At 32.2% G+C, this 20749-nt stretch overlaps 1 protein-coding gene across 1 annotated transcript in view; it reads left to right on the top strand.

Moving 5' to 3' along the window:
* LOC134239250 (receptor-type tyrosine-protein phosphatase N2-like) overlaps positions 1-20749 on the top strand; it is an 85509-nt gene that overhangs the window by 37805 nt on the left and 26955 nt on the right. The window contains exons 9-10 of the mRNA XM_062721412.1: positions 536-612; positions 11015-11085. Coding sequence (XP_062577396.1) covers positions 536-612; positions 11015-11085 — 148 coding nt within the window. The remainder of the gene's footprint in view (positions 1-535; positions 613-11014; positions 11086-20749) is intronic.

Genomic DNA, 20749 nt, shown 5'->3' with positions numbered 1-20749 from the left:
CAAATCAACACCAAAATCATCAAGGCTGAGTATGTCCTTTGTCTGGGATTGGTGGTGGTGGTGGTGGGGGGGGGGGGCTTAGGGGAAGGGTGCAAATGTAAGGGTCATTTAATTGTTTACCTATAAAATTTCTTAGAAAATGAATGGATCTATGGGAAGTTGTTGTTAAGAAAAGATGAAATTTAGCTATAAGCTTCGTGAACTATGCCCCTGTGGGTGGATTGAGGTAAAATTGGAATCAAAGTTTTACAAGAAATATAAAAGAAAAATATTCTCAATATCCACTGGACCAGAAACTATGAAAGTTATGTGAACTGAACACATTCTGAGTTTGTGTAGATTTCAAGTCATTCTTGTGTAGGCAGAATAAGAATTGTGATCATGGTTTATCATAATATTCTAATTAAGAAATAAAATGACCGAGTTTCCCGAGACATCATTTCTAGAAAATAAATAATTTCTTTTGTATTATATTATTTAGTAAATTTATGATTAAGATGGTTAATAATTAAGAATTTTTATTATCATTTTGCAGGAGAGATGAAGAAAATGGCCGTCTGACATTGAAAATCAACACCACTGACCCAAATGTTCCATTTAAGACCACCATTGGTAAGTCTTCCAAAGGGCATCGTTAGTACATTTTACAAATGGTATAGGTCACAATTGGTACATCTTTCAAAGGCTAAAGGCCAGACAGAAAATTCTTTAGCAAGATTTTCTAAGAGTTCTATATATTTTGCTTTGATGTATTTGCGTCATTGATTGAGTTTGGAAAAGGAATGGAAATAATGGAAACGTCAGCTGTATATGTTTTTCAGGTAAATTAAAATTCAGTAGGCACAAGACACCTGAGTTTGACTAATTTATATAAACAGATATGTCACGTTAAACCATTGGGATCAGGTGTGAATATGCATTAAAATTGTCAGAATATCCCACACATTTGAAAAGAATTGCCTGAAATCGAAATATTTATCGTGTAACCTCTTTGATGAATGACTACTTTCTTCGGCTGATGTTTCTGATTTCTGATGTTAGTTTTTCATGTACAGTGAAAGTTACCTAATCAGGCACCTGTACAATCCATCACACTGTGAATTCTGACGTTAAATTTCTCTCCCTTTTTTCTATTTTTCATGTGTTTAACACTGTAAAATCCATCACACTGTGAATTCTGACGTTATAAATTTTTTTCCCTTTTTTCTATTTTTCATGTGTTTAACACTGTACAATCCGTCACCCTGTGTATTCTGACAGAGAATTCCTCTCCCAGTGCATGTTGGATTAGACGGATTTCACCGTTTATCTTTTTTTTGGAAATTTTTCAAGGGGTTTTCTAAAGAATTTTTATCTGATTTCTATGCAACTTTAAAACAAGTTTAATAGCTCTCATGTATAAGACATGTATGTTATATTTCATAAACAAAATAAATGGATTAAGATTCTCCTACTTGCCTATTCACCAGAGGTGCAGAGAGGGACAATCATTTAATTTTCTTGTGTAATTCACTATAATTGATACATAATTTAATTAGCACAGATATATTTTCTGTAATTTTTGAGAGAAGGAGAGAGAGAAGGGGGGGGGGAGATGTATACAAAAAGATATTCTTTTTTTAAAGGCATGGATATAAATGATTACAAACAACTTGTTGGCCTTTTGATTTTGAGATCAGATTCAAGTCTTGAAATTTTTACAATACCAGAATAACACAATACCAGAATGACACAATACCAGAATAACCCAATACCAGCATAACACAATACTAGAATAACACAATACCAGCATAACACAATACTAGAATAACACAATACCAGCATAACACAATAACAGAATAACACACTAACAGAATAACACAACAGAATAACACAATACCAGAATAACACAATACCAGAATAACACAATACCAGAATAACACAATACCAGAATACAAAATACCAGCATAACACAATTACTAGAATAACACAATACATAACAAACACAAACGTGACGTCATAATAACACAGTAAAAGCGTGATGAAGCATTTAGCAGAGAAAACCATTTATACTACAGATAAAACGTAAATGCTACATCAATACCCTTTTAGCATAACACAATAACACAGGTATGCCAGCATAAAAGACTATGTAACTAATAATACTAGAATAACACAATACCAGCATAACACAATACCAGCATAACACAGTAACAGAATGTCAGAATAACACAGTACCAGAATATCAGAATAACACAATACCAGCATAACACAATACCAGCATAACACAATACCAGCATAACACAATACCAGCATAACACAGTAACAGCAAAACACAATAACAGCAAAACACAATACCAGAATATCATAATACCAGAAAAACACAATACTAGAATAACACAATACCAGAATAACACAATAACAGAATAACACAATACCAGAATAACACAATAACAGCATAACACAATACCAGAATAACACAATACCAGAATGACACAAAACCAGAATAACACAATACCAGAACAGAATAACACAATACCAGAATAACACAATAACAGAATAACACAATACCAGAATAACAGAATAACACAATACCAGAATAACACAATACTAGAATAACACAATACCAGAATAACACAGTACCAGAATAACACAATACCAGAATACCAGAATAACACAATACCAGAATAACACAATACCAGAATAACACAATACCAGAATAACACAATACCAGAATAACACAATACCAGAATAACACAATACTAGAATAACACAATACCAGCATAACACAATACCAGCATAACACAATAACAGAATAACACAATTCCAGAATAACACAATTCCAGAATAACACAATACCAGAATAACACAATTCCAGAATAACACAGTACCAGAATGTCACAATAACACAATACCAGAGTAACACAATTCCAGAATAACACAGTACCAGCATAACACAATACCGGCATAACATAATAGCAGAATAACACAGTACCAGAATGTCACAATAACACAATACCAGAATAACACAATACTAGAATAACACAATACCAGAATAACACAGTAACAGAATAACACAATACCAGAATGTCAAAATACCAGAATGACACAATACCAGCATAACACAGTAACAGAATGTCAGAATAACACAGTACTGTACCAGAATGTCAGAAGAACACAGTACAGAATAACACAATACCAGCATAACACAATAACTTCAAGCATTTATAGAATCAAAACTTGATAATGATGTTTTAAAAAATAAGTTTATACATGGACAGAAGAAGGAGAAAATGTTTCCCTGGCTGCATAAAATGGGAAACAAATTCTAAAAGTCATGATTCAAATAAAAATAAGCTCTCCATAATTTTAAAGCCATTTGCTTCCAATGGGCTTTGATATTTAAATCATAATATATAATTCACATATCTTTAAACATGAAGAAAATAAATTTGACACCATGATATGTAGAAGATTTTGTCTGCTTTTAGATAAACATAAATTTTTTTGTGTTATTTAATTCTGTTACCAAGTAACACATCACATCAAATCAAGTAACGCCTTTTTTTCACACTGCATGATGGGCATTACTTAAAACCTTCTGGATCAGCTGTTTATGTGTGTTAATTTAGCCGTAATTAGATCCATGAAAAACCTGCAACATGGAAATACAGGCAAAAATTTCTCATTTAGTAATCTCATCTCTGCCAAAGCTCTAATTATCGCCCATCGCAGCTTTGGTCGTCTCTTTAGACAGTCAATAACTAATGAACACCTTGATGGAATTGAGAGAGATGGAGAGAGCTAGACTAAGACTTGGCAGCTTCTTTGTGGTATGACAATCAGCTCACCATTTAAATGACAAAATGTGTTTCTTCTAATTTACTTTTACATTTTCCTTTCGTTGCTACAAAGAGTGAGGTAAATTTGTTTATAGAAATAAAAGCCATTAATGCTGTGCTGCAACAAGCTTTTCTTTCCGTGTGGGGAGACTTTTTAGAATGTACGTGTTGGACTGGGCAAAGTTTGTTACGGCTTAACAATAGTTATTATTACATGTATTAGGGATGGCAAATTGCTAATTGGTTAACTTCAAGACGTTCCGACCGATTAACCGGTTACTCGTATCTAGATGTTCATTTTGACATTTCTTCATTATATACACAAGAAGGCTATAAAAGACCTTATAATTTTCATTCTGTTAATTATCTTGATCAGGATATTTTATGTGCATAAGAGTATATTTTATTTTAATTTCAATATACAAGAAAAAAAAAACATGAATCTTGCCTGAGAATCAGACACGGATAAATTTCCAACGCAGACGTAAAAGAAGTTAATTCTGCATTGTCACCATAATCAAAACTCTGTCTGAACTCTCACTTTATTAACACTGTTTTTTCCTAATATAACATAATTTAATAGATAACGGCAAAATATAGACATACTAATTTAAAGTGCTGAATGGTAATGTGTTTACTAACATTAAAAAATTACAGGCAGGGCAGTCGGGGTAATGCCGTGATGTTTTAAAAAACAGCAGTTAACACTTTACAAACTGACCCCGTGATATTAATCAGGAGAACTGTAAATACTTCCAAATTATTTAATTACAAGATATGTAAAAACACTAAATGGACTTAAAGCAGTGGTTTCCTGTCTGAAAAGTGAATTTTAAGAAAATATGTTCAAATTTACATATATTTTTATATTTTTTCCAACTAACCGATTACGGATTTTCTAACCAATTAATCGATTAACCGGTTAAGAATTGCCACCCCTAATTATTATATGAATAGCAATAAGCTTTTTGAATAATACGAGGAGTGATCAAAAAGTTCGCAAACTAATTGAATAACTTCCATACAAGAAACAATATTTGGTTTTAATATTGATTATATTTTAAATTAATCCTCCCCGATTTTAATGCACATCAACCACCGTTCTGCGCATGCGCGAATCACGTGATATTGGCGGTCACGTGACCCCCTCTGTAGCGTTCTGTCACAAAAGTTAAAAGATTTTTCCGAGTTTTATATTTCTTTCCATGTGAGTTAATTTGTATGACAAGAACAGTTAATTTGTCAGAAATGGTCATATCTCGGCAACAGAATGGATGGATAATAACATCCTTTCCAAAAATAAGCATGGCGACCATTAAAACACAAATCTTCTGTCTCAGGAGAGACCTTTATTCAAGGTGGATATATAGAGAATGGGTCCTTTTTATCATTATGTTTAAAATCTAATTTAAAGTAAACGATATCTTAGGTATTTAATACTTATATCATTGTTCAAATATTCAACTATATTTCAAAGTGCTAATTGGAGGTCTTTGATAGCAAATTGTTTAATTAAAAATACATATCTTTTCAAACTTGCTTTCACTGGGCAAGATGACAAGTATCATTTTTAACCATCAGCCTTCCTTCACTAAAACGATTCATCCAATCATTAATTGAATTTATAGGAACTCATTTATCTCAATAAACTGTGTACAAATTATTATATGATACTGTAGAGGGATTTCTAAGATATTACAATAAATTGTACAGTCATTTGGTGAATGAGTTCGACTGAGACAACCATTTTTCGTCACAAGTGACCTAAATAGTGACGACATTTTCACATTGTGACGTCACAAACAAGGATCGAGAGAAACTTTATTCAGCATATGCTATTTATAAAAACAAGGAGAGAAACTTTATTCAGCATATGCTATTTATGGACCTTGTGTATGGCTATGTGTGTACCGAATTTCATTCTAATCTGAATTGTGGTTTTGTAGATATAGAGATAGTTTGCGAACTTTTTGATCACCCCTCGTAGATGTACATTTTCTGACATATATCTTTAATATACCAAACCTATTTCATGCACTTTCTTTATCTATATATGGTGTGCAGGGGGTTCACGCTATTAACAATTCAACTAGTGGGTGTCGTCACCAATAGAAAGCATATCCACATCAATGATTTTAACGATTTTAGGATTCATTATGATTATTTTAGATGTTAATTACATGTTAATTATTCCTTACTACACTAAGTGTGGGATGCATGACTCAGTAATAGTGAGAATCTCAGGAATATGTGAAATGTTAAGAAAAAATTAATATAACCTTTAAATAATATCAAAATCATGATTGTGTGTAATATCAGAGGAATGGAAACATGATTTATCATAAAGTGAGTGCTAGAAAGTGATTAAAACTTGCCATAGATCAAGTACTGTTTTTTTTTCTGGCAACATTTTGAGATGCAGCTAGCTAGGAATGTCAAACTGAGAAATGACACACAAACGTGGCAATGCTAGCTCCGAATCTCATTTATTCCCTTTTATTTCCAATTTTCTTTGGAGAGAAATCATTTGGGATAAATGATACAGCAGCAGAGCTATGTCTTGTCAGTTTTTCCTGCGACAGTTTCACTGGAAGGGCAGTCAGGGCTGTGTGCAATCATGTAATCGCTAATGAGAAGTTATTTTATCACTTGTTTTGTGCACTTCGCTCAAATTTGCCAAGATAATCGCAGGACCACGGGCACTTCCTGTCATCCGCGACAAGTGGGAGTTCGGAGAGATTCCCTTCACGGCAACTTCCTGTGCATTTTCGACAGTCTATTTTATTCTCCACAAGAAACACGTTATTCTCCTGCGCCACTCATTATTTCTGCCAATAGGGCCTCGAGCTACACAGAGAAAATGAACGCTGAAAAATTTCCCAGAATAAGAGAGAAAAAACTCTGTCAAATGTTCCTGCGCTCTCTCTAAATGACAACTTTTTGCCAATATTTTTTTTTGTCTCTAACAATGTTCTGATGTTAGAGGGCTTGTTTCATATTACAGACAGGCAGATATAGAAGGCTAATGTTATGAGATTCTGTCTATGTAGATCTATAAGTATGACTGTTCTCAGATGTCATCTCCATGCAGTAAGAGAGCTGACAAATGTCTATAATTTCATAGCTTCTCTCTAATTAAAGTGTTCAAAAGTCATTGTTGAGAAGCATTATTAATATAATTATAACTGGTAGATGCATTAATATGAACATTGCAAAATTCTTATTACTTTTGAGAATCAGGGGCTTGTTTTACAAAAGAACTTACGACTAAGACCAAAAACTTCAGATTGTTTTAAAATTTTGCAAAATTGATAATTCTCTTTGAAATTGGTTGTGTAAATATTTCTTACCACTTTTTTAAAAAAATGTTTCAAATAATTTTTTGATTTAATGTTAATTAAAAAGTTATATGAAGAATTAAATTTGGTCTTAAGTCATAAGTCCTTTTGTGAAACGGGCCTCAAGACTTTACTTTCAATACTTCATTAAGGACAGATTTTTTAAAAATCTTGAAACGAACTACTAAATTCTAGTTTATGGAAGTCAAACAAATAAGCTAATTAAGTCAAATCATTTAAAATTTCATACAAAGGTTTACAATGGTTTCCTTAAAAGTTAGTAAAGATCTACATGTATATGGATGGCTGAGCAAAAAGGTAGAATTTTGAAAGATAACATTTTCATGAAGGATCAGCGCATGCACTCCACACCAGTAATTTGGGATTCCTTTTTTGGTAGCTTCTGTTGTTTTGTGTGTTACTTCTCTTAATTCGTCAAAGAATTTGTCACTTTAGAATCTGATTTGATTATATCAAATTGAAATTATGCTTTATGTAACATTTATAATACATATACCCACATATAATACGATAGTAGATGTAGATAAATAAGCCAATCCTTTACAAAGATTTCTACAAAAGGAAAAAAAAATTAAAAAAAAGCTCTACTGAATACTAGTTGACAGTTATGAAGCCTAATTGAGAAGTCTGGCAGACAATATTGAAGTCTAAGTGTTGTTCACTGCCGTTATATTTTCATTACGGAGAACAAACTTTTTCCTGATGAAACCCCTCGGATCCTGTCTTTGAAGAAAGAAGCGTCATTATAAAGATTTTCTGGTATCTTTTGATGTCCTTAATGAAAGCCATGGAACGTCCAGACCAAGAGTTTTTAATGGAAAAAAATTACTATTCTTAAGACCAAACCACTGCATTGTTAGACATATCCTTCAATGTCGAGAAATATAAAGTCACGTTTTGCGGTGAGAGTTCTCTCATGATCTGCCATCAGAAGTGCTATCTTAAGAAAGTCATTTCTTACGGTTCTAAGATCTATATATTATGACGTTCATATACATTTCTCATATGCCTGATTATAATTTGAACTGAAAAAAATTTAGATTCTGTGGCATCTTTTTGAGAAAAAAAATCTTTCAATTTTAACTTTCCTCAAAAAACACTGAAGAACGTGTTCTATTTGTGCTGAATTTGTCTTTCTGTTGGCAATTTGTCAGATTTATTTCTTCAGCTGGTAGTCCTATACAAGAAGACAATACAAGGATCTTATAAAATTCCAGTATTGATGAACAAGATGTCTTACCATGGTTACTGAAAATGAAAAAAAAAAAAAAAAATTCCTCTTTTTATTCATTATTGCTCCCTGCTTTATTCTAATTTGTCTGCCTGTCTGTCTGTCACAAAAATATTAACCTTGGTCAAAACTTTTGAATGAGAAGAGATAAGACTTTCATATTTCACATGTACATTACCAATGACAAGACCTTTCCTGCAGCAAATATACTATGATTTCTTACCATGGGACCTTGAAGTTTAACCTAATTTTAAAAAATTTTAACATTACTTTAAATTGGTCATAACTTTTGAAAGAGAAAGGATAAGGCTTTCATTATAAAGATGTATATTACCTGTGACAAGGCCTTTCTGAATGTACTATGATGTTTTGACTCTGTGACCGTAACCTTGAAGTTTGACCTACTTTTCAAAAATATTATCTTTCCTTTTAACTTTTAGAGAGATAGGTCTTTCTAATATTTGACATGTGCATTACATAAAACGATGTTTCCAAGCATGCTGTATAATTTTTAACCCCTTGACTTTGATCTTGAACTGATGTTTGTTTCATTCTTGTCAGAGATTTTTGATATGGACTCCTTTAGGTATCTTACAACTTTCCTTTTTAGTTCAGATATCTATTTCATGGATTCATTTCATTGGTGCAGTTAAACAAATCATTTTTAGCTCACCCAAGCATCCGTCTGTCTAAAGTTTTCACATTTTCAATTCAAGAACCACTGGACCAATTTTATCCACACTTGGTACAAAGCATTCCATAGGAGAAGGGGAGTTAAAACCAATAAATTGAAGGGCCAAATCCCCTTAGAAGGAGAGATATAATCACAAAGCATTTTGATCCATGGGCCTCTGCATGTTTCTATATTCATTGCTGTGTATCAAGGAGACCAAAAAAAAGCCCTCCTCTTCTCACAAGCATTATTAATTTCAGTCAATGATGAGATTTTGAAGTCACACTAAGGGTAAAATTGGTAAATAATTGATGGGAAAAGGGGCACCTTGCCACCTTACCCCCAGGGCTGTGATGGGGTGAAAAAATTCCCATTGGGAATCAATAATTGGAGTAATATTTTTTTTTCTATAGGAGCTATTCATATGCATGCCCTGATAATATTATGTCTGTCCATATATTATTAGGACCCCCCTTTAATTTCAGAATTGCAAATAATATTGTATTAGTTATATACCCAACTAGCTGTGTATCTGTAATTCAAAAACATTCCTTGAAAGTTCTTTGTTAAATTGATGAAGGTAAATGTATAATTGATTCTAAATGTTTTTTTTTTTTTAAATTATATTTAGCTTATATGAGAGGGGTATTTAATTATTAATTAATAAAATAATATGATTTGAAAAACTGTATCAGATCCAGTAGATACTAGGTACCGATCATCAGATCAAACTCAAGGTTTTACATCTCATCTTGATCTGATGACCCTAACCTGTCAACTCTAGGTGAAGCTCTTTGGATCAAGTTACCTTTGTAATAATATGATATGTGTCGAATGATAAAACACTTAATTAATTGCTTTTTGGATGGTTTCATGTTTCAGGTTATGATATTTTTTATGTGTAATCTTTTTTTTTTTGATAAGAATGAAGTTATTTTGTATTTTGTTCATCACTTGTAAAACAGAGAGAGAGAAAGGGAGAGAGAGAGAGAGAGAATTGATTTTTCGAATTCTTCTAGAGCTTTATTTGCAACAAGGGAAAACTTGACATGCAAAAATTGTCACCAAAGCGATTGCACAATATCAGACACTTGAAGATTTTTGTTAATGTTGCTACATTGCACAACATCTTCATTCTGCAGCCACGACTTTTTTATCCGAGAAATTTTATTATTTGGATGTCATTGATGGACTTTGTTTTCGTTTCTTTTTGCCACTCATACTCAGGGGAACGATTTTCATCACAGAGCTAATCAAATTTATAAGCAATTATTGACAACTCTTTGAAAAAATTGTTATTTTATCAAAATTATTTGAGACAATGCTCAAAGTATGTATGCAGCAAAAGGTGCTATATTTGTGCCATGTAATTGTATGAGCAATTGTGATTCATAAATCCTATTTCCATTTATGATACACTTCAACTTTTGTTAGATTAAGATATTAAAAATCACTTCACTGAAAGCATGAATTCATTGAGAGTTTGATATAATTTTTTTTACTGTATATTAACATTATTTCTGGTCCACCAGAAAAAAGTTTTGTATACAGTGGCCTTGCTTTCACTCCTTCTATTCTTGTTCTTATTGGGGGAAGGCAATCCTCAGGCTCTAGGGCCATCAAGCTGAAATGAGCTCAATTTTGATCTCGTCTCACTTTTTCAAAAGGGATTAATAGTGGAAAAGTGAGACTGAGATTAAAAGTGAGCTCATCTAAGTTCATCTATGGTCCCGGAGCCGTGAATGGGAAGGGGGCTACAGTTAAGTAGAAAAAGAATGAAGGGAAACAATCTAGGGAAGCAGGGGCAATAACTCTGATGAATTCTTCAGATATATTCAAAGTACACATCAGGAACAGGTGAATTGTTACTTACTTAAACCGTACAATTTGCTGATCTCTCTGATAATGACATTTCTTTGCTTGATTACAGAGAACATAAAGGATAAGGTGAATAAGAAGTTGGGACTGGCCATAGAAGATGTTGGTATGGGGAGCCATGATGTAAGTACATAGTATATATACAAATTACTCTGGTGGGATACTTTCTTAGTGACTGTCTGCATCATCATATAAACAATCTGAAAGTGTCAGGTCTGTTTTACTCTATGGAAACAATAATACATATGATCAAAGTCATACTTGTGTATAACAATGCCTACTTGGAAAAATCTTTTAAAATCTTGAGAATCGCAAAGCCAATTGATTCTTCATATTTTAAGATAAAGAGCATCCTCTGGTAATGTAGATCTAAGTTATCAATTTCATAGTACAGTAATATCAAACAAAAAAATCATGTTTCATTGTTTGCATGCCTTTAATGGAGATCTGTGTTGTATGGAAATTCTAGGAAGAAGGGGTTGTATTTTCTTTTCTGATTAGGTTTGTTGTTAGATTAATATGTCAAAAAAGAGGCATTATAGTCTTTGATGGGAAGTTACTGTCCTAATCCAAAATTAATTAAATCACACTTTGAAGTGATGATGGATCTGAGTGTATAAATCCATAGTGAAGGCCAGAAAAGATAAAGATTACATCCTAGAGAAATATTTTGAAGCATCAAATTCAAGAAACAGCATTCATAACTATGTCTGTGCTTTTCGAATTAATTTACAGAAGAGAAGATTGTTCGCTTTTTTTTTTTTCATGTTTATATTGAAAAATATTTGATGTGAAAGAATGTGCTTATATAAGATTTTAAAAAAGCCAGTATTGTTTCTTAAAATTTACTGCAGATGTCGATCTTTGCCAAAGAGAGAATATTTCTCTTTAACTCGTAAATTTTCTAAAAGATTTGTAGGAAATGACAAAGAAAGAACAAACCTACTTGGCTTCATTTTATTTCCCTGATGATCATGAAATCAGAACGTGATGAAAATGACTTGCAATATTTTTCTTTAAATTCCAGAAGAAAAGATGCATCAAATGAATTTTAATTAAAAAAAAATTAATTTGAAAAAAGAAAAAAAAATGCACATTTGATAAAAAAAGTTCGATTTAAATTGCTGTTTGTGAATGCCCTGAGTAAGACAGCGGATATTAGATATCAATAATTTTTTAAGAAATATGTGTTAGGATTGGTGAAGAATGAACAATGAACAGCCGTAAGCTAAAGTAATGAAATATTATCAGGAAGTTGTTTGCAGGTTTATAAACTGGATTGAATACATGGTAAATAAGGCACCTGGCCTAATCATTTTAAAGAAATATATGAAATGAAAATTAATAATATGAACAAATTCTGTATTTAATTGGTAAACATGGTACTTATATTGCCAATAATTGAGATCATTTTCAGAGGAAACATCAAAGATTGAATGGGTGAAAATGGCACCTGAAATTTTTTTTTTGTCAGAAATGTAGACCAGACTGGAATGAAAATTGGTCACCTGCATGATCTTAATTAAATCCTGAAATTCAAGAATTATTATAGATGTATTTTAATGAAAAAAAAAAGTGTTATCAGGGAAAAAAAATTGGTGATGCAAAGAGCTGAATCCTTAATTAAAAATTAATTTTTAGATCACATGGGTTGGTTAGTACTCATTTTAGTTCTACTTTGTGCTTTGATCACACAAGGCCTAGCTGCACTGGGGACCTCGATCCTAGCTCTCTGCTGACAGTTCCTGCCCCCAGTCCACCCCAAGGTGACCCAGTGCCATTTATTTTTTGTTTAAACCCAGTTCATAATCTTTTTAACAATTTCGTCTTCTCTAGGGATGTGCGATTTTATCGGTATACCGGTATATCGTGATTTTTTATTGCGTGACCCAGGTATTTAAGCCATAAAGTCCAGAAATTATTTTTATTTGTTCAATCTTTCAAATTACAATTACAGAAAGTCAAAAAAAATGTTGTATAAGGTGAAAAACAGCCTATTATCTTGATTAATTTTATGCACATAAAATTTCAAAAAATTGAAATTTTGTTTTTCTAGCATATTTTTAAGAAAAATAATGACTGTTCATTTAAAATAAATGTTAAATTTGCTTGTAGAAATATCATGATATTATCGTGATATTTTGGGAAAAAAATTGTGATATATCGCGATACGAAATTTTTCGCAATACCCATCCCTAGTCTTCTCTTGAACCATTGAACCAATTTCAACCAAATTTGATATGCACACATCTATGGGGAAATAAGAACATCAAATTTTGAATTTTAAAATCCCTGTAGTCCTATGGACTGAGAGGTTGGGACAGAGTCTTAAAAATAAATTAATGTAATCATGAAAATTTTTCTTTACATTTGGATGGTAATCAACAGGCATGCATGCAGATGTTAATTAGGAATGAGCTTTCTATCAAAATTAAGATTAAAAAATAGCATGAGAAAGTCATAATACTCAGGTTTCTGTTAAGGCCCATGGGCCTCTTGTTGAGAATGGTATTCCAATTATTTAAAAGTTGAAATGATTGATTGATTGTATATTGTTTATCACCGAGTCAGCAATATTTCATTGATCCATATTTTTGGGAATTTTTTTAGTTGAAATGGGAATTGGTTCCATGTTTAAATTTAAACCTAATGAAGAGTATTATTTTAAAACATGCTATAAATAAAAATATATATGCAAATGTAAAAGTTGAACATGTTGAATGCATTGAAATAGATGTTAAAAACCTTTATGAGTTCATGAATTAATTGTGAAATGTCAGTGTGCAATCCATTTAACACAACATTACAACCTTCAATGGTGGGCCTGGTAGATAAAGCATTGATTGCACTTCCCTAGAATAGAAAAAGAGAGGTGAGATTTTCTTATGTGTGAAAACATTGGACATTGTGGTGATGTAGAATCTAGTGTGGGAGCTTGCAGTCTCCTGGTGATGTGGTGTGTCACACTGTTGTTAAATCATGCCCCCCTCATTATGACGCCTCGAAGCCTACTCTATCACACCGTACAACATGTAATGGCCTACGTTGGTAATTGTTTTATATGTACGAAGCTCAGAGCAAGACTGAATGAACATGCAGGGTAATGGCCTGGCTTGCTAGCTTTGAGATTTGGTATCACTGTGAATCATCTTCGTCCATTGAGGGCGTATTATAAGTGATTCGAGCATAAGTCATTTACTCATCTTTACTATGAATATTTTAAAATTTTTAGATCAAATGTCTAATGTGGTAAACCAAAGTTTAAGTAAAATACAACTCAAGATAACTGCTGACTAAAGCCATCATTGCAGTTTGTTAAATTGTGTCATACTTAACCATCATTGCAGTTTGTTGAATTGTGTCATACTTAACCATCATTGCAGTTTGTTGAATTGTGTCATACTTAACCATCATTGCAGTTTGTTAAATTGTGTCATGCTTATAACCATTGTTGCAGTTTGTTAAATTGTGGTGTACCTCATATTTTATATGTTTTTAAGCATTATAGAAAAGGAGTGGGCCTGGGGGCACAAATCATTCATTAAGGATCAAACTATAAACTCCAAGTTCGATACAGCAACCCAAAACTCTAAATCGGACAGATTCAATCAGCGATACACTCTCAGTAATGGAGACTTTGCATCAAGTGTAAATAGATAGGATTTCATTATTAATTAGAAGTATAAGTCCCTTGTCAAAATGCTGGGTGTTTTCCTAATGTCGTTAAATGTTAAATTTAAGTACCGAATTACGATGGAAAACTCCTCGGAAGGAGAGATGGTAGATGAAAGAAGCGGACATGACAGCGTAGTCATTATCGCTGATGAAGAGTCCGAAAACGGGGTAGACATTTCCTTTGTGAGCGATTCTCCGTAATCAGTGAGGAGATAGCGATTTTTTTAATTGGAATTCCTTCCCACTCATTTGATTCATTATGTTTTAGTCTACCATATATCGCAGGAAGCATTGAGATTTATTTTCTAGAGTTTTATCACAATTATTCTGAAGCAAGCACAGTAATACATGTACCTTCAAATTAAGTCTATATAAGGGCAGGTTGTCTTGATTTTGTTTCTCCGACAAAGAGATCTTTATGTTAATTAATTTTGTATATGTGTTACTTAATGACGGTTCTGGTACACATTTTCAGGTGCACGTGAGCCTAAATCACGTTACAACTAAGTGACGTTATATAAGTATGGGATAGGAAATGATCGCCTGTACCTGCTGGTTTGTAAAGAAAATGATTTCCTCTGAATTTATAGCTAGCGTAACTCTGCTTCTACTTTCCAATGATTAATGTATTCTTTTTCCCATGATTATGCCCATACTTTGTAAAAAAACAAAAAAACATTTATATAATGCCGTAATGTACGGAAGTATTCTAAGTGTCCACCTAGTATATAGATTGAAGTATAGTCTCAGAATTCCTTCTGGTCTGGATCCTGAAATTAAGATTTATTATCAGCGTACATTAGGTTATTTGATCAAGATATAATTACTCCTCCAGTGGTTGTTAACCCTAACATTAAAGACTAATACAAAATGTAGACTAACGAAGATAGATCGTGACCTAAAACTATATGTGTATTCATGTCCCAGTCTACAAGCATATTTAATTTTTAAAATGGCCGAATTATTATAAAAATTTTTAAAAAAAAAATGGTTGCCAAACTACAGGAAATAAATTTTCAATTTTCCTAAAGTAAAAGTTTAAAAAAGCACCAAAAAAGAAAACACAGAATTCCTTAATCATGTTACTAGCATAAGCGTACATTTAAGTTGTAGGTGCAAACAAGCTTAAATCTGACTTCTGACAGCATCCATCTAACATTAGTATAATCTAACATTAGTATCAATATACTGAGATTTTTTTCCCCATGAAATATCAGAATTAGGTGTTGAAAAAAGTCACTGTAGATGTGTGAATGTTATTAAAGGTGATCATTTTTTAAGCGCTATGATTCAAACCCTGTAAAAGGTGAAGAGACTTTAAGATTCAAGGATGCGGTTATAGACTGAGATAGTCAATCTAGACATGCTCCGTAGCAGTGACAAAGAAGTTACAGTGGAATCTCCCCCGGTGCTAAAAACCCTGTCTTCTATAGGCCTTTGATGAATTTGTAGGGACATTTGAATTTAGTTGCCATGCCAACAGCCTGTCATCACCGGCACTAGTGCAATCAATATTATGATAATTCGTGTAAAATCAGCGAGTCAATTTGAATCTGTGTTCATTTTCACACAGGCTCTGTAGCTCTCCAGGTAGAGAGAGAGAAAAAATCTCAGATTTCTGAATAATCTCTCCAGTGATGAGAGCTCTAGCCTTCGTCCATATTGGGTTCAATATTGGGCTGCAGGTTCTGGCAGGGGAAGGCTATTTACCATGCTGCATCTTTTATACCTGACTTGAATTTCTTCAATGGAGCATACATGAAGTGAAATTTTTAGCCCATTTTTGAAGGTAAGTGAAAGATTTTAAAGTGAGAGATGCTGAATTATTCATTAGAGTTTATTAGTTCAAAAGTGGGGATAAAAATGGCTAAATAAGGCATTATTGAAATTTGCAGAAATCTTCCATTGACTATTGTGTAACTTGGTGTGCACAGTCATATAATCATGTACAATGGTCAGGTTCCTAGGGTTATCAGACATTGAAAAGCAGGTCCCATATTCCTAATTAAGGCAATGGAGAGGTTATGGAGGTCCTTTACAACTTCTAAATATTTTCATAAAGTCCTGTATAATTGCATTGTTTTATGTGCAGTTTTCCTAGAATGTTAATAGAGAGGTGACTAAGATCTATAAATGTTACATTAATGCACAATACATGTATTAGGACAGAGCTTGAGATATGAAGTTATAGACATTGATTTTTGCCTTCTTTTTCCTGCATTGGTTCTGTCAATCATGGAGTTGCCTTATAGAATTATGAGGGCTTTATGATATCTTTCTTTGGATGAATTTATTCGCTTTTATTGCATTTCATTTCTGGGGGATATTTTACAATGAGTTTTATTTTTTATGGTCCTCATATTGCATTTTTTCAGGTGAATGGAATGTTTGAAATTAAATTTGTGGACTGTTGTACAATATTGATTGATAAATAATTGAGTTTGATTTTTTGAGAGTTAATTCAAAAAATGAATATTGTTTTTTACAAGGAATGATATAAATGTTTATAGCTGGCTTAAATTAAAATTGTAAAATCGTTTACAATATTGATCGATCAATTAAGTTTTAAATACTAATATCTGAGAGTTTATTGATTCTGTGCTTGATTAATGTAAACAAAACATCATGAACGAATATTCATCATCATTACATTGTAATTAAGCAAGGGTTTTGTTTGGATAATTGCTTTTTAGCTGGCTAATAATTTTTTAAACTCCATTTGTTAAAAAAAGTTTCAAAGTGAAAATGCCATTCACATATTTATTGTAAATTTCAATTTGTAAAAAAAGTACAATTCCATGTATTTTTAATTGCATATACATGTACTCACTAAATTTGAGAAATGTATTATATAGAGTAATTTTGGAAGTATGGCCTTTTTCTTCCAGTGATAACCAGTGTTCAGACATATAAAATCCATTTCTCTGTTAAATTTCGATATGGTTTTGATTTAATTTAGTATATAAATTGTTCAATGCACAACTTCACTTTTAGTAGGATGTAGGGAAAAAAGAGTTATTGAAAAGGCTATAAAAACATACAATTTTTTCAAATACATATACAATAAAGAAATATTCTTTTGATATATAAAAAAGTACCGGTAGTTTTCATTTTTTGGGTACTTTATACAGGGAAATTTTCACCCTTGTTTTATTTCCGCCCCTCGAATCTATACTCGCATGTAGGTGATTTTAAAAAATTTAAATAACACAGTATGATTTCTTAAAGGAAGTTGTGACTGGGTGTAAAAAAAAAAAAACTGTATGAAGATATACATTTTATTTCTATGCAATAAACATATATTCTTTTAATATACAAAAATAGTAGTACTTTTTTTGGAAGTTTAAATTTTGCTACAGGTTGTTGTTGACTATTTATTTATCTCTGCGAGAAAAGGAGCTTTTTTTCTGCCATGAAATTGTCCTTGTTTTGTTGTGTCTGGTTACATCTGGTGTTTAAACCTTCCCATTGGTCAGATGGTAGCCAGTTTATATGATGATGACATTAATTACTATACGTCAATTAACACCTGACAAAAGATCAACATTTACACAACTCACACTAACAAGCAGGGATCACGAACATTAATTAACATTCAAATAAGTGGTGATTACTTCACAACGGAAAATAATACAGAGATGTGTCATAATCAATAAATATAGGGTTGACTTTTCTCTTATCAGTCTGTGTATCTTTAATGAATGGAAATGGAATCTAAAAAAAAATATGGCTCATGGGTTTTTTTCCTCGCCCCAGCAATCCACATATTCACCAAAATCAGTCAGCCATGATGAAACAAGCCTCTGAAATCGGGGAACAAATCCTTGGTGATAATGATTACATAATGGTCCCCAGTACAAGTGACATGCCGTTTATTGTGGTAGTTACTTCCCCTTGGCTGCTGATCAAAGTCGGGGTGTTTTATTGATTAGCTTCACGGAACAGTTGCGGATTAATTAGTCTTCTTTTGATAAACTGTACGCAGCCTTGGGTCAGTCGTTGTATTGATTCTGAAATCATTCACAACCCCACGGCCAAAAAAAAAAATTTCAAGTGAAATCAGCGACACTGCAATGCATTAGATGTTATATAGCACGTGTCTTGAGATTTCGTCATAAAGTGTCTGCATGGCAGACAGTAGATTGAATTTATTTGGCTTCTAGGAGTTTCGAGTTCAATAATTAGCCTCTACAGATTTAATGTTCTCTAGTCTTATACTGCAAGGCGCTCTGAGATTCATGTTATATCAGAGAGGGCACTCCGATATCTAAATTACAAGAATTTACTGACAGCTTTCTAATCGCAATCGGAATTGAGAGAAAAATTAAAAAATTAAGAAATATAATGAAAGCATTTTTAATTTATGAAAATATCTCGCAAAAGATTTCTTGAACTTTATATTTCAGATTTTTTAAAAATGTATTAAATAACATGCAAAAGAAATGGAAACTTCCTCTATTTACATAGAATAGAGCATTAATTTTGTTTTATCCTCAGATTAACTTTGTAGTACTTGTATGAACATGTTCTGTATAACAATAAACTTTCACAATTTTAACCATGAGCTTTAATGGATTTCTGTAAAACAGTGTTTGATGATATTCTACACTTCGACTGTTAGTGTCATCGTTAGATTATTTTTACCGGATTATGGTAGCTTGCTTTACTATAACTGTAACTTTTATGTGTTAAAAAAAATCTAAAGATTAAGTGACATCATGGATATATAAGTGTAAGATTGTGATCAACAGGTACTGTGAAATCATCACATTTCATAATGGTTCAATATTCATGGAATTTGTGGATACCCTGCATCCATGTCCCTGGTGAATTAACAATTGTGGTTCTTAAAAAGCCATTTTCCCTATTGTAGATATGTTAAATTAGCAAAAAGTACAAGAATTTGTGTCCCCTCATACCTATAAATTTTCAGCAAATTTCCACAAGATTTGACTGACCCACTATTAATTTTGTTGATTCCACAGTAATATTCATTAAATGTACATTGGAACTGGTAGGTATCGTGAACACAGATAATTTCAAATACTGTTGAATATGTTCAAGTGGCTTTAGAAGTCCAAAATCACTTTCTTTTCTACGTGTTTTAAACAAAAAATATGTAATAAAATAATCTCTAGGACATTTTAAAACCATGCACACAAAATGAAATTATATACTTTGTTAAATTAAAACCATATCTTCCTTATAATTATCTTCACTATAATGGTGTGTAATGAAGTACCGTGGCTGCATGCTTTTTTTTGCCATTTTTTTTTTTATCAAAACCCAAATCTCTTAGGAAATTAATATTTTTTCATGACCAGTAATATATTGACTGCATTTAGTATTATTAAGCGCACTAATTTGATGCCCTTAGAACATATTATTTCTAATAACGTAGATGTGTGAAAAATAAATCTACTATTAGACTAGTTTATTACATACAGCATCTCTCATTCTAATGATGTGAAATAAAGGAGGGAGATTTGATATATCTCCAATTATTATTGTTTCTGGTTTCAATAAAGAAATATATATGGCCAGGGGACATAATATCTTAACAGATTGGTGGTTATAAAAATCAGAAAAAGATTCATTTGTATTGAATAGCAGCCATTCATTTTCTTTATTTTTTTCTATATATATGGATGTAATGATGAATGACAGAAATATATTAAAAGACATTTTATTCTCAATTCATCACCTATATCTTTTTTTTTTAATCTTGGGCTACATAAATTTAATTCTCTGGTTCTCAGGCATTTTCTCCAAAACAGGTGCGGGGAGGAAATATTTTTTAGTTATCATTTTATTTGCGATGAAGTAGATGTCAGGGAGGTATTTTTATAATACCCAAATTTTCTATACAATGATGATAAAATTTTGTTCAAGATATACTTTCCATTTCTGATCAATAGGTCTGCATTATTACCCTTGCTTATCAACGGTTGAAAATCGTAGGCATTATCTTTAAATGTATTTTAAAACAAAGTAGCTAAGTTCTCTTTGAAAAAGGCTTGCGGAAGTGATATTCTCATGACTGATGTGTGCGGGCCTGAGAACTGTAATTTCAATTTTATGTAGCCTTACCTAAAATTTATATCCATAATTC

The sequence above is a fragment of the Saccostrea cucullata genome, unplaced genomic scaffold (assembly GCF_032062105.1).
Source record: "Saccostrea cucullata isolate Sc308-1 unplaced genomic scaffold, CSIRO_AGI_Scuc_v1 ctg317, whole genome shotgun sequence".
NCBI lineage: Eukaryota > Metazoa > Mollusca > Bivalvia > Ostreida > Ostreidae > Saccostrea > Saccostrea cuccullata.
The sequence above is the reverse complement of the archived record's forward strand: the minus strand, read 5'-3'. Positions and strand labels throughout refer to the sequence as shown.